Source organism: Physella acuta, unplaced genomic scaffold (genome assembly GCF_028476545.2).
Source record: "Physella acuta isolate Inbredline_101_S28 unplaced genomic scaffold, ASM2847654v3 ptg000712l, whole genome shotgun sequence".
Classification (NCBI taxonomy): Eukaryota; Metazoa; Mollusca; class Gastropoda; family Physidae; genus Physella; species Physella acuta.
Window position 1 is genome coordinate 168,919 of NW_026732230.1, and position 15,252 is coordinate 184,170.

Consider the following 15,252-nt stretch of genomic DNA (forward strand, 5'->3'; position numbering starts at 1 on the left):
TTGCCTTCAACCTATGAGAGGCAAAGTGAATTTTGAAATAGCAAATAAATGTGTACAGATTACAGTGTGGAAAATTCTTAAAAAAAAATATCATTAAGCATTTAATCTCTTTTTTTCACCGATAAGCTTTTAACCAATAGAATTAATTGAATTACATGATTTTTAAAGGGTATATCATTCATCATTGGATTAGTAAAAAGCATGCATAGTTTAAGAAATGATTTAAAGTATTCCCTATAAAAATACGACAAAAACAAACAATACAATTTTTGGTATTAAAAATTAAAAGGTTATTGCACAAGATTTGTTTTACATGGTTACATATGACTAACTGAATTTAGGGATCTTCTTTGTGGTAATTTATTCTTTAATTACTCCATATTAGATTTAATATAAATGTATTTGTTTCAATTGTAATCTCAGCAAAACAATGTTGTCTCCCTTTCACCAGGCTTGACAATTGAAGGGACTGTGGTCAGCATCATGACCAGCTGTCTATATTTTCCCTCATTTAAGACACGACCCATCAAAGCTGGGTTAACTAATTAATTCTGATTATAATGCAAGTTGTAATTACATTTTATAAATTATAGTGTCCAGACTGGAGGCAAAATAATAACAAAATTTGTACACTTTTGAAATAACTATCTTTTGTGTCAGAACTGTATAAATGAAGTATTATGGCTTACACAACCATTCTTGATGAGGACTTTCATCAACTGACTTTAACTAACTGAGAATTTTATACATTTTTTTTCTAGTACTTCAACTATAATAGTACAGCTTCTCTTGAAGTTTTGAGTAAATTGCATAAGCTGAAAGTTGTTTTATGAATGAAGAATTAAAGCACAAATGACAATACAAAGCTGGGGGGTGGGGGTGGGGGGGGGGGGGGAATTGAGTACTTTTGGGCAATATTTCTGTGAGTTTTAACAGAATTTTATGTAGGCCTCTAATATATATTTTAAAAAATTAATTACAGTTAGGATTTAAAAATAAAAAAATTGAGTACATCTTTTAGTGACCTATCCATATAAGTATCTAGTATCTACCATCTCATTTTGATAGGTTTTTACATTTCCATTTGATATGCTTTTCTTTATAGAAGGTCAATGGACGGATTAAGTAGAACTTTAATTCCTAAAGAAAAAAAAAACATTCACAATTGATCAGAATTATAGTACCGGTAAAAGATTTAAAATGAGCACCTTGAAAAATCTGGCCATTATCTTTAATAAAAAATTTGGCCATAGTAACAAACAGTGGAGAAGATAAAAGAGGTGTCCGACAATATACATCACAGTGTTAGCTTTACGAAAGATGTTTTAAGTAATATAAAAAAACACATCGAAATTCATTAGTGTCCAATCATAAGAGAATTGGTTACATTCGAAAGACGTTGAAACTAGTAAAATTATTTAGAAAATTTGAGAAAATTACAACACCTAAAATACTGTAAAGCATCAACACAATTCCAAATTTGCCCGTCATTTAAAAAATATATAGATTCTATCTGAATTTGCCCATAAGTTACATTTCCCAACAAAAAAACAACAAAATATTTTTGCAACACACTTATATAAATACGCACTCTTGATACGCAACACTTTCCGAGCATCACATCTTTTTGTTAAACCATTTTGGTTTTTAATTTTGTCCTGAATAGTGTTGGAATGTTGATGGCAATCTATTGGGTAATATCAGTGTTAGCCAGCACTACTTCGGCTTTTTCTACACCATGGACATCAATACAGGCATCTAAGGTCAAGTTATAATTCCGTTTTCTTTTTTGTCTGTTGCTTAGCGTTGTTTGTTTGTTTCGTAGGTTCTTGGGATTTAGTAGGTACCGCCTGCTTTGTTGTTTCTGTTTTCTTCAAATGTGGGGTCTGCTTTACGGGTTCGACTTTTTTAACGGTAGCCGATTTTGGTTGGTCTTGTTTTGTGGGAGGAGCAGCTTGTTTAGTGGGCTGGGGCTTCTGGGTGGGCTTGGGTGGCTGTTGCTTTTGTACGGGAGGGGATTGTTTCACTGGTTCTTTTTTAGGTGTGGCGCTTTGTTTTGGTGGTGGTGTGTTTTGTTTTGGGGGTGGTGTGTTTTGTTTGGGAGGTGAGGTGCTCTTCGCTTGCTGCTGTTTCAGTGCCTGTTGCTTGTGTTGCTGCTGAAGCTGCTGCATCTGCTGTGGTGTAAGCTTTAGTTTTGCCGAGTTGTCTTTAAGGGCTTGGGCTTTCCTCTTGGCCTCCTCCGCCGATTTCAACGCCGCTTGTTTCAAGACGCCTGCGTTGACTGATTTAGCCGCCATTTTCTTCTCGACCTGGAGCTTCTGGGTTGGGGTGGGGATGGTGAGTTTAACACCCTTTGGTGGTGGCTGTTTGACCTTCGCGTGGACAACTTTAATAGGCGTGTCAGGTAGTTCGTCGTTTTTATCATCATCGTCATCTTTTCCTTCTTTTTTACCCTCTGATTTCTTATCATCGTCGTCGTCATCGTCGTCGTCATCAGCAGCATCCTTTGGCTTGCCCCAGATAAAATTCTTAACGACATCAACAAGATCGTACTTTTGCTCGTGAGGTTTCTGCTTAGCTGGAGGGGGTGGAGGTGGTTTTTCTGTGGTCTGTCCCTGTTCTTGGTGAAGGGCCGCTGCCATCATTTTCTTCAGGGCGTTTTTTATACGGATCCAAAAAGTGGCTTGCTCTTTGGCCAGGCTTTTCTTCTTGCTCGGTTTTTTAATCGGTTTTTGTGGGCAGCTCGTCTTATCGCACTTGCCCTTGTCTTGACCATCAGGTATACCATCACCATCATCGTCCTTATCGATGCTGTCTGGAATGCCATCGTTGTCGTCGTCATCGTCCAAATGATCCGGAATACCATCACCATCAGAGTCCTGCTCTTTGTCCAATATACCATCACCATCCGCATCGTCGTCCATATAATCAGGTATACCATCACCATCTGTGTCTTCCTGAGCGTCTGGAATGCCGTCGTTATCGTCGTCGTCGTCTCTTATATCGGGAATACCATCACCATCAGAGTCTGGAAGTTTATCCGGGATACCATCTCCATCGGCGTCATCGTCTAAATGATCGGGAATTCCATCTCCGTCGAAATCTTCCTTGTCATCTGGTATACCGTCACCGTCGTCATCGTTGTCTAAGAAATCCGGAATTCCATCGTTGTCGTCGTCGTCATCTAAATAGTCTGGGATCCCATCTCCATCGGTGTCTTTTTCCATGAAGTCTGGTATTCCATTTCCGTCTTTGTCTGTGTCCTTCGAATCAGGGACTCCGTCGTTATCGTCATCGTCGTCTAGATAATCTGGGACCCCATCACCGTCGGTGTCATCTTCTTCATCATCTGGAATACCATCACCATCCGCATCCGCATCTTCATCGTCTGGGATACCATCATTGTCATCATCATCGTCGAGGTAATCTGGAACACCATCACCATCCGTGTCGATTTCCTGATCGTCTGGGATACCATCACCATCATCATCGTCGTCTAGGTCATCAGGTATACCATCGTTATCGTCATCGTCGTCTAAATAATCAGGAATGCCGTCGCTATCGGTATCGATTTCTTGATAATCGGGGATACTATTCTTATTTAAATCCAGAGTCTTTAACTGATCCGGAATACCATCTCCATCGTCGTCGTCATCCAAGTCATCGGGAATGCCATCGTTGTCATCATCGTCATCAAGATAGTCTGGTATTCCATCACCATCCGTGTCTTTTTCAAGATGGTCTTTTATTCCGTTATTGTCGTCGTCATCGTCTAAATTATCGGGGATACCATCTCCATCCGAATCGATTTCCTGACTGTCCGGAATACCATCGCCATCATCGTCATCATCCAGGCTATCAGGAATACCATCGTTGTCGTCGTCTTCGTCGATGTAGTCCGGAATACCATCGCCGTCTGTGTCGATTTCTTGAAAATCCGGAACACCATTTCCGTCAGCGTCGTCGTCGATGTAATCAGGAATACCATCATTATCGTCGTCATCGTCTATGTAATCGGGAATACCATCCCCGTCTGTATCGACCTCCTGGTCGTCGGGGATGCCGTTGTTGTTGTCATCGTTGTCTTGTGAATCTGGTATTCCATCATTGTCGTCGTCGTCGTCTAGATAATCCGGGATACCATCCCCATCCGTGTCTACCTGATACACGTCCGGAATACCATCACCATCTTGGTCATCGTCGAGATGGTCCGGGACGCCATCATTATCGTCATCGTCGTCGAGTAAATCGGGTATTCCATCTCCGTCTGTGTCGGTTTCCAGATTGTCGGGTATACCATCACCATCATCATCGTCGTCCAAGCTATCGGGGATACCATCGTTATCATCGTCGTCATCTAGATAATCAGGGATCCCATCACCATCCGTGTCTACCTCTAAATTATCCGGAATTCCGTTGCCGTCGTCGTCGTTGTCGAGGTAGTCTGGGATACCATCACCATCCGTGTCTTTTTCCAAGACGTCCGGAATACCATCTCCGTCGTCGTCTTCATCTTGGTCGTTCGGTATACCATCCCCGTCTATATCGTCGTCTTTGTAATCTGGGATACCATCACCATCTGTATCAACTTCTAGATGGTCCGGTATACCATCACCATCATCATCGTCGTCTAAATAATCAGGCACGCCGTCTCCGTCCGTATCTTTTTCCATCTCATCGGATATACCATCCCCATCATCATCCTCATCCAGGTCGTTCGGAATTCCATCACCATCAATATCGTCATCTAAGTGATCAGGTATACCATCACCATCCGTATCTTCTAAATAATCAGGTATACCATCACCATCCGAATCTTTGTCCAACACATCCGGGATACCATCCCCATCATCGTCGTCGTCTTTATCATTTGGAATACCATCGCCATCAATGTCATCATCTAAATAATCCGGGATACCATCACCATCCGTGTCCTCTTGATAATCTGGTATTCCATCCCCATCGCTGTCCCCTTCCCAACCATCGGGTATACCATCTCCGTCATCATCGTCATCCTGAGCATTAGGAATACCATCACCATCAATATCATCATCCAGATAATCAGGGACCCCATCCCCATCCGCGTCTTCCAGGTAGTCGGGCACACCATCACCATCACTATCGCCCTCCAGGTGATCGGGAATTCCATCCCCATCATCGTCATCATCCAGGTGGTCAGGAATACCATCACCATCTTCATCTTCCTGTGAATCGGGAATACCATCACCATCGTCGTCGTCGTCTTGATCGTTAGGGATACCATCTCCGTCGACGTCATCGTCTAAAAAATCTGGCACACCGTCACCATCCGTATCTTTTTCTAAGTGATCCGGTATACCATCACCGTCGTCATCTTCATCCTGATCGTTTGGAATACCATCACCATCGATATCATCGTCCAAATAATCTGGCACGCCGTCACCATCAGTGTCTTCCTTATAGTCAGGAACACCATCACCATCACTGTCCCTCTCCCAACTGTCGGGAATACCATCCCCATCATCGTCTTCGTCATCTTCATTAGGAATACCATCACCATCAATATCATCATCCAAGTAGTCCGGAATACCATCCCCGTCAGTATCTTCCTGGTAATCTGGGATACCATCTCCATCGCTGTCTCCTTCCCAGTTATCAGGTATACCATCACCATCATCATCATTGTCTTGGTCATTCGGGATACCATCCCCATCAATATCATTGTCAAGATAATCTGGAATACCATCACCATCGGTATCGTTTTCCAAGTGATCTGGGATACCATTTCCGTCGTCGTCTTCGTCGATGTAATCTGGTATACCATCACCATCCGAATCCTCCTCCTTATCCGGGATACCATCCCCATCGTCATCTTCGTCTTTGTCATTTGGAATACCATCACCATCAATATCATCGTCTAAGTAATCTGGTATTCCGTCACCATCAGTATCTTTTTCTAGGTAATCAGGCTCGTTATTGGTATTGTCCTGACTATCAGGAATACCATCATTATCATCATCATCATCCAAATGATCTGGAATGCCATCACCATCTGTATCTACTTCCTGATTATCGGGAATACCATCCCCATCATCATCATTATCCTGACTATCCGGAATACCATCATTATCATCATCATCGTCTAGATGATCTGGAATACCATCACCATCAGTATCTACTTCCTGATTATCGGGAATACCATCCCCATCATCGTCATTATCCTGACTATCCGGAATACCATCATTATCATCATCATCATCCAAATGATCTGGAATACCATCACCATCTGTGTCCTTTTCCTGATCATCGGGAATACCATCACCATCATCATCCTTATCCTGACTATCCGGAATACCATCATTATCATCATCATCGTCTAGGTGATCGGGAATACCATCACCATCCGTGTCTACTTCTTGATCATCGGGAATACCATCCCCATCATCATCCTTATCTTGACTATCCGGAATACCATCATTATCATCATCATCATCCAAATGATCTGGAATACCATCACCATCTGTGTCCTTTTCCTGATCATCCGGAATACCATCACCATCATCATCCTTATCCTGACTATCCGGAATACCATCATTATCATCATCATCATCTAAATGATCTGGAATAACATCACCATCTGTGTCTTTTTCCTTATCATCCGGAATACCATCACCATCATCATCATTATCCTGACTATCTGGAATACCATCATTATCATCATCATCGTCTAGATGATCAGGAATGCCATCACCATCTGTGTCTTTTTCCTGATCATCGGGAATACCATCACCATCATCGTCATTATCCTGACTATCCGGAATACCATCATTATCATCATCATCATCCAAATGATCTGGAATACCATCACCATCTGTGTCCTTTTCCTGATCATCGGGAATACCATCACCATCATCATCATTATCCTGACTATCCGGAATACCATCATTATCATCATCATCATCTAAATGATCTGGAATACCATCACCATCAGTATCTACTTCCTGATTATCGGGAATACCATCCCCATCATCGTCATTATCCTGGCTATCCGGAATACCATCATTATCATCATCATCATCCAAATGATCTGGAATACCATCACCATCTGTGTCCTTTTCCTGATCATCGGGAATACCATCACCATCATCATCATTATCCTGACTATCCGGAATACCATCATTATCATCATCATCGTCTAGATGATCGGGAATGCCATCACCATCTGTGTCTTTTTCCTGATCATCGGGAATACCATCACCATCATCATCATTATCCTGACTATCCGGAATACCATCATTATCGTCATCATCATCTAAATGATCAGGAATACCATCACCATCTGTGTCCTTTTCCTGATCATCCGGAATACCATCCCCATCATCGTCATTATCCTGACTATCCGGAATACCATCATTATCATCATCATCATCCAAATGATCTGGAATACCATCACCATCTGTGTCCTTTTCCTGATCATCGGGAATACCATCACCATCATCATCATTATCCTGACTATCCGGAATACCATCATTATCATCATCATCATCTAAATGATCAGGAATACCATCACCATCTGTATCTACTTCCTGATCATCCGGAATACCATCACCATCATCGTCATTATCCTGATTATCCGGAATACCATCATTATCATCATCATCATCCAAATGATCTGGAATACCATCACCATCTGTGTCCTTTTCCTGATCATCGGGAATACCATCACCATCATCGTCATTATCCTGACTATCCGGAATACCATCATTATCGTCATCATCATCTAAATGATCAGGAATACCATCACCATCTGTATCTACTTCCTGATCATCCGGAATACCATCCCCATCATCGTCTTTATCCTGACTATCCGGAATACCATCATTATCATCATCATCATCTAGATGATCGGGAATACCATCACCATCTGTGTCTTTTTCCTTATCATCGGGAATACCATCCCCATCATCGTCATTATCCTGACTATCCGGAATACCATCATTATCATCATCATCATCTAAATGATCTGGAATACCATCACCATCTGTGTCTTTTTCCTTATCATCGGGAATACCATCCCCATCATCGTCATTATCCTGACTATCCGGAATACCATCATTATCATCATCATCGTCTAGATGATCAGGTACACCATCACCATCAGAATCAATTTCTTTCTCGTCAGGAATTCCATCCCCATCGTCATCTTTATCCTCACTGTCCGGTATACCATCCCCGTCGTCGTCGTCGTCAAGATGGTCGGGAATACCATCCCCATCCGTATCCCGTTCCAGCATATCAGGCATGTCAGAGCCGCCGTGCTGATTTCTCTGCACGTCAACATCGATGGTGCCATCCCCTTCAACATCCTCTACATCGTTCCCCGCATCATCCTGGGAATCTGCCCGCTCTGCGAGCAAGGATTCGTACGTCTCCAAGTACTCGTCGACCTCGTCCAACTTGGAATCGTAGTCCTCTTTATCGTCCGGAATACCATCGCCGTCATCATCGCGATCGTTTTCGTCGGGTACGCCGTCGTTGTCGTCATCAAAATCCAGATAGTCTGGCGTACCGTCGCCGTCGGTATCCAACTTTGTGTTTACCGGACCTCCGCCATTTACGGACATCAACTTCCGGTTGCAGAAAGTGCATTTTTCCTGGAGCGAAGAAAAGATAAAGATCTGTTACATTATTAGTTTTAATAGCTTTATTTTTTCTAACTATATGTACAGTTTCGAAAATAAATACAATTGTTTCAGGATTAGATAAGTTAGCCGAACTGGTTTTTTGTTTTGTTTTAGTAAATTAGGCTTCAGGCGACATGCTTTACTTCAAAAATTTCCTTTTAATAATAATTTTTAAAAATATAAATAAATAAATAACCCGCTTGTTATCATTTTTAAAGCATAAAAAAAAAATAATAACGTCAATTAGCCAAAATTTCATTTCTTTTTAATAATAATTTTAAAAATATAAATAAATAAATAAATACATAACCCGCTTGTTATCATTTTTAAAGCATAAACAAAAAATAAATAAATCCAAGCGTTGCTTCAATTATCTATTTTAACCGTCTGAACATTTCATTGGAAGCGCGTTTGTAAATTGACAGCGCGTAAATAAAAAAAAAACCAGTCTACACTATAGCCGCTATCTAGTGAAGTATGTTTGTTTCTGTGTTGGTACAGGTGCTCATTGCAAAAACATTGCTCAAAACGAATTTATAGAACTTGATATTTCTTTGGTGTTGTTTTTTTTAAAATTATGTCCATGTTGTGTTAAACATTTTATTATGAATTGTTAATAAATGTGTAACTTACATCTCAGGGTCGACCTTAGAAAATCTAGCGCCCAGGGTGTGATTTTAGGCGCCCGGCCTTCATAGGTGAATACCTAAATGCCATAAACACTTTCCCACAAGTATCTGTAAAAACCCACACACTATTACATTTCCCCCACTTTCACCAGTGAATACCCACACACTTTATAACTTTTCCCACCTTGATTTACCCCTGCCATGTAATGTTGCGGAGTTGCCTCCGGGAGGGGAGAACGGGTCTAACCGTGACGGGACTACCCCGGTCCCACGAATACATTGACATGGATTGTTCACGGAAAAGTATTATGAAAGTTTTTGTTTTATTGTACTGACCTAGGTAAACTATGCGACCTAGTTATAACTCTTGTAAAGTATGATAAAAAAAACTATAGGTAACTAATTACAGTTTTTTTTCGCGATATATTTTACTTTGAAGATAATACTCTTATCATTAGGCTAACATAACATTGATCGGCTTGAATCTTGATCTGCACAAAGATAGCAATATAAAAAACATTTAGCTAAATTAATTAATGCTTAATTTTGAAAATAAAATAGCGATTTATAACGTGTGACGTTAGGAAGGGGTGAAGGTAATGACTTTAAAAGAAAAAAAAACACACCAGAGAACTAGAGCCTAGTGCTCACAACCCATTAAGAGCACGTCAGTAAACCTGTGATGTAATACAGTAATCTTCCCCGTGTGTTCACCTGTAGGGTTACCTAAGAGTGCTCGCCAGGTTAAAAAAAAATAACGCTCACGACTCACACGCGGCAGGTAAAACGTGCCTGGGAGTGCAGGAAGAAATGGGGGAAGGGGGGGGGGCGCTATATTATCAACACAAACTTTCTTTATGGTTTTTTTTAAAAATACTCTTAAGTCCACATATTTATTCGAAAATGCTTACCACTCGGTAAAATATATGCTTGCTAGAAACATGTAAGTTGTTTTATAAATAGGCCACTATTTAGAGAGTTGTCCAAATTCATCATCATCATCATGTATCATCATCATCATTCCTTTGTGGCCCCTGGGGAGCAAAGGGCTGCAGCCACACATCTCAAGCGGACTCAGTTTTGGGCTGCTCCTCTGATCTGTGCCCATCAGAGCCCAGCTGTTTTCGCCTCTTCTTCAACCGTTCTTCTCCATGTCTTCCTTGGCCGGCCCACCCTCCTTTTTCCATGGGGATTCCAATCCAAAGCATGTTTTGCGATGTTTTCTTTTTCTCTTCTTAATCAGAGTTTCTTCCAGGCATCTCTTCGGGGGGGGGGGGGGGGGCAAAGCACCCCCGAAAATTTTTTACCGCCCCCCGAACGGAATGAAATTTATATAATTTATATAGAAAATATATACTTTTAACAGTGTCCGCCCCCCCCCCCCCCTTCCCCGAAAATTTCAAGTGCCCCCCCGGAGAAAAAAGTCTGGAAGAAACACTGTTCTTAATGTGTGTCCGATCCATCCCCATTTACGGGCCTGTTGCTTTAAAGTTCGCCACAGTTCTTTTTTTTTATATTTAGTCTGGCCATCTTATTTAAAGTCTATGTCGTAAGCATTTGTTGACGAATGCCTGTAGCTTATCAGTATTTGTCTTCGTAACCCTCCAAGTCTCCGAGCCATAGAGCAGCAGTGCCTTGACATTTGTGTTGAAAATCCCAATTTTGCTCCGGAGTGACAGGGCCGTGGACCTCCACATCGGGCGCAGTCAGTTGAAGGCATATCTAGCCTTGTTGATACGACATTGTATGTCCTCGTCTGCTCCCCCGTCCTTATTGATCACGCTTCCCAGATATTTGAATGTGGTTGTCCAAATTGGTGTGAACTATAACTAATAGATTACGATTAGGAAAGTTACTTTACCTGGCCTTATAATTAATGTCTTATGTAATATGCTGCTATTAGGTGAGTTGCTTAAACAAGTCTGTAACTTATTGGCTAGTCTACTATAAAAAGAGTTACCCTAAATGGCCTAGAATACTAATAGGCAGTGGCGTAGGCAGGGGGGGGGGGGGGTTGGGGGGGTCATAACCCCCCCCATAGCCCCTCGGTATATATATAAAGTATGAGGGGGGTGCAAATCTAAAATTTGGGGGAGGAGGTGCAAATCGAAAATTTGAGGGGGGGGGGGGTGAAAACGAAAGTTTGAGGGGGGGGGGGGTGCAAATCGAAAGTTTGTCCCCGGGTAAAAATTGGAACCCCCCCCCCCCCCCCCCCTTGAGACGATCCTGGCTACGCCACTGCTAATAGGCTACTTCAAGGATAGTTTCACTGATTGGTCTATAAGTAATATTTAAGGTTACTATTATTAATTATGGCGAATTAGCCTACCCAAAATAGTTACACAACGTTTACACTTGCGACATGTGTAGGCCTACTATACTTACTGAAACACTCGCAATAAGCTTAAGTTATTTGAAAACATTTTTCTCACGGAACAAGTTAACTTGTTGCGAGTTTTTTTTTTTTTTTTTTTTTAAATTCTAGACATGTATAGTATACGTGTCGCAAGTGTAAACGCGGTGTTAGGCTATACTGTTGGTCTTAGGCTATACTATTACCACAAATATTTGCTCGTTTATATTGCATTAAGTATTACACACGAGGGTATGTATTTGATCTTATTCAATCTTTCTCATCGTCAGCCCAATTTTCCTTATGTCTGGGATTGTCAAAAAACAACGCTTTAGCCGATTTTAACCCGCTTACAATTAAACGTCCTTATAAAACACCGGACCACATACAATAAAACAGACATTACTCTGCGTAATTTAACACGTTTTTCATTTGTTTTGTTCTCTTGAAAAAAAAAAAACATCTGCTGAGTCAGATTTCTTAACACCCCCCCCCCCCCCTTTCGTTTCCTCACTTCTTCCCGAAAGTCTGGATCCCTTCCCCTTGTTGTATGACTTCAGGCATGGATGAAAATATAATGTAATACTATATATTTATCATTAAGTAAAAATGTATTACAAACACACATTAAAACACTACTTATAACAGATGCAGGCCTATTTAAAAAAAAAAGATAAAAACTAGATTTGATTGCATTGCTTGTTTTGTGGATAAAGGCAATAGCGCTAAAATTCAGCAACATGTTATGTAGGGTAACCCGGGGTAATTCCATACACTACTTTTCTAAAAAATTTGTAAAAAATCTAAAATCAACACTACCACAATATAATATTGAGGGTAAAACTAGACATGCATTACTTATATGATGGCAAACAAATATAAAGATAATTCACAAAATAAAATACAATTTTTAAATATTTCACTTTTATTGCAAAAACATGGCAAGTGGGGCAATTCCACACACATTATGAAAATTTTAAAATTCATGTATTTAAAAATGTGTAAAAAACATTTTCACCCTTGGAAACAATTTTGCATGGGGGCAACCAGTCTTCATCACTGGGTGAGGAGAAAGTCTCAATTTCTTCCTCCTGAATTCGACTCTCATCTGTCATAGGCCGAAGTTATTCGTTTATAATTGTGGACCATTCTGAAATAAATACAAAATTAAATGTTAGAAAGTCTAATTACTAATGTGTGTATGGGGATGTTTAGCTCTAAATATTGCATAAATTATAATAAATAATATAGGTACAGTAAAAATAATAATAGATAAAGAAATAAAAGAAGTATGCGGCAATTTTACTTAACTTTAATAGCAGAGTCTTTTTAAAAAATAAATAGTACTAGATCTAGTACTATTCAAGTATTTTTTAAGATTAAATCATGAGTTGTGAATTACAGAATTAGCCACAACCATTTGAAATGGTTTAAAATAAAAGCTAAACCCTCTAAAGAGTATAAAAAGCAACATGGGACATTCCAAACTATAGTGTATGGAATTGCCCCACACCATGTGTGTGGAATTGCCCCACACCTACTATTGAAAAAAATATGCTTTCCTGTTCTAAATTAAAGGCTGAATCTAGCATCATTAACTGTTTCTATTAACAAAAATTATTAAGCTTTCATATAATCAATAAATAATTGACAACAATTAAAAATAAGACAAAAAAAATATTTTTAAAAAAGTGCAGGGGTTGTACTTACCTAAGGATGTTTGAAGATAGATGCAGATAAAATTAAAATTCTTGCTCTGAATGTAGGTGAACGCTTCTCTAACAGTATCAGAAAGTACAAGAAATGACCTCTTAGAAACAGGGAATAGTAACTTTTAATTAAACTTTACTCTCATTAAAAATAGAGAGTATCCAGTATATAGTGTGTGGAATTACCCCGTGTGTGGAATTACCCCACCTTACCCTACGCTATGCTAGACGGCCCCACTGAATAATTGATCCCTATCACGCTTCTAAAAAAAATAGACGAATAAAGCTCCAAACGAACAGAAAATTCGATAATATAGGCGCATGAGTTATTCATTGATGATGGGGAGATATAAGATAAGAAGTAATGAAAGGTTTTCATAGAATTACGTCCTATTTACCCACCCCCTCCAATGTAATTTCAGTATTTGCTATACATAAGGTAATGAGATCAACCTAAGCCGTCACTCAAAGGTGGGCGTCAGGCTAGTCCATCAACCAATCACTAAAAGATGACTCGCTCATTCATCAGACTCACACGAAATGTTACAGCTGATGCTTTCAACCTAGTTTAAAATTACCATACTTTGGGTTTGTGCACATTTACATAACGTAAGCATGCTGCGAACAGTATTTTCAGAAAATAAGTCTGCTGAAAAGTATGTATAAAAATACCATCCGTACTCGCCGCCTTTTCTGACCCTCCCACCTTAAGCAGCCTGTCAGATTCCTCAACATTTAATCCTTCCATACTACACCATGTGCTCCTCCATAAACCTTCACCACCCCCACCCCCCTGCAACACACACATTACAAACCGAAAAACAATTTAAAGAATAAAAGGGGAATGGGTTTGTAACAATAACTAGACGATCCTTTCAGCGATAAGCGCTCATCAAACCACAAACATGTTTGCCATTAAGTTCGAGCAGAGTTAAATTTTAAAAGGTTTGAACAATTAGTTTTTTGTTTTCTTTTAAACTCTGGAAATAGAGGTGCGTTGACAGAAATATGGCTATGTTTATTGATGGGGGGGGGGGGGGGACAAGATGAGGGAATAATCGGAAACCGACGACTGTTAAAAGTGAATTAGCCATGCAGTGAAGCAAACCGAATGGACAAGTAATCAGAACGCATCTTATAATTGGTCTACGCGTGCATGTCTGCTTCGTTTGTTCTCTCTTACATGTTTCAACGTGTGGTGTTTGGTCTGGCTGTCGTTCAAATCGCGAATCAGTGATCGAACTTAACCACGCTGGCAATGTAATCATTTTCTTATAGCAAAGAATCACAAACAGTTACACGGTAGGCCAGCCTCGCGTTGCGACTTGGATAATAAAACAAAGCCAACTGCGTAGGGAGACGGGACACAACATGAACAGATTACCAACACACTGGTGGATGATTCAACGGATAATCACGCCAAGAATTGAATGAAATACATAATTTTAAGGAATGAAAAATTATTCGATTTTGAACATGAGACGGGGGAAGGGGAGAGAAATAAAAGATTTTCATTTCTCTTTACTCTTCTCAATAATTTCGTTTTCAACTTGTACACGCGATTCACTTACCAGTTTCTATAAAAGTCATTGAAACTGATTTGTTTACGATAGCTCTATCCGCGTCTTGCTGTACCAATGCGGAGAGAACATGAGTTGGCAGCAGGTTTGCCTCGAAACGTATATAATTACTTCAGCTACGTCATGTTTGGGAACCCCGTCTGTTTCCTGTTATTGGAAAGCGTGCTGAGAGTGGTGTATTGATCTGAAGTTCGTTTAGGTGGATCTCCCCTCCTTCCCCAGCGAATATTAAATACTTTGTGAGCCCCAACCATTTTTTAATGATCACGTGCCAAACTTAAAACAAAATTAACTCAGGTCACATAACGGTGTACCAAT

General features: G+C 40.2%; 1 protein-coding gene across 1 annotated transcript; it reads right to left on the reverse strand.

Annotated features, from left to right (window-relative positions):
* Positions 1–889: 889 nt before the first annotated feature.
* Positions 890–8,629, reverse strand: LOC131949739 (uncharacterized). The gene has a single exon (XM_059311610.1). The coding sequence runs from the start codon at positions 8,601–8,603 to the stop codon at positions 1,770–1,772; it is 6,834 nt and encodes a 2,277-aa protein (XP_059167593.1). The 5' UTR covers positions 8,604–8,629; the 3' UTR covers positions 890–1,769.
* Positions 8,630–15,252: the final 6,623 nt, after the last annotated feature.

Bases quoted from the DNA above. Each gene is read 5' to 3' on its own strand.
- LOC131949739 (XM_059311610.1), bottom strand. From the start codon at position 8,603: ATGTCCGTAAATGGCGGAGGTCCGGTAAACACAAAGTTGGATACCGAC.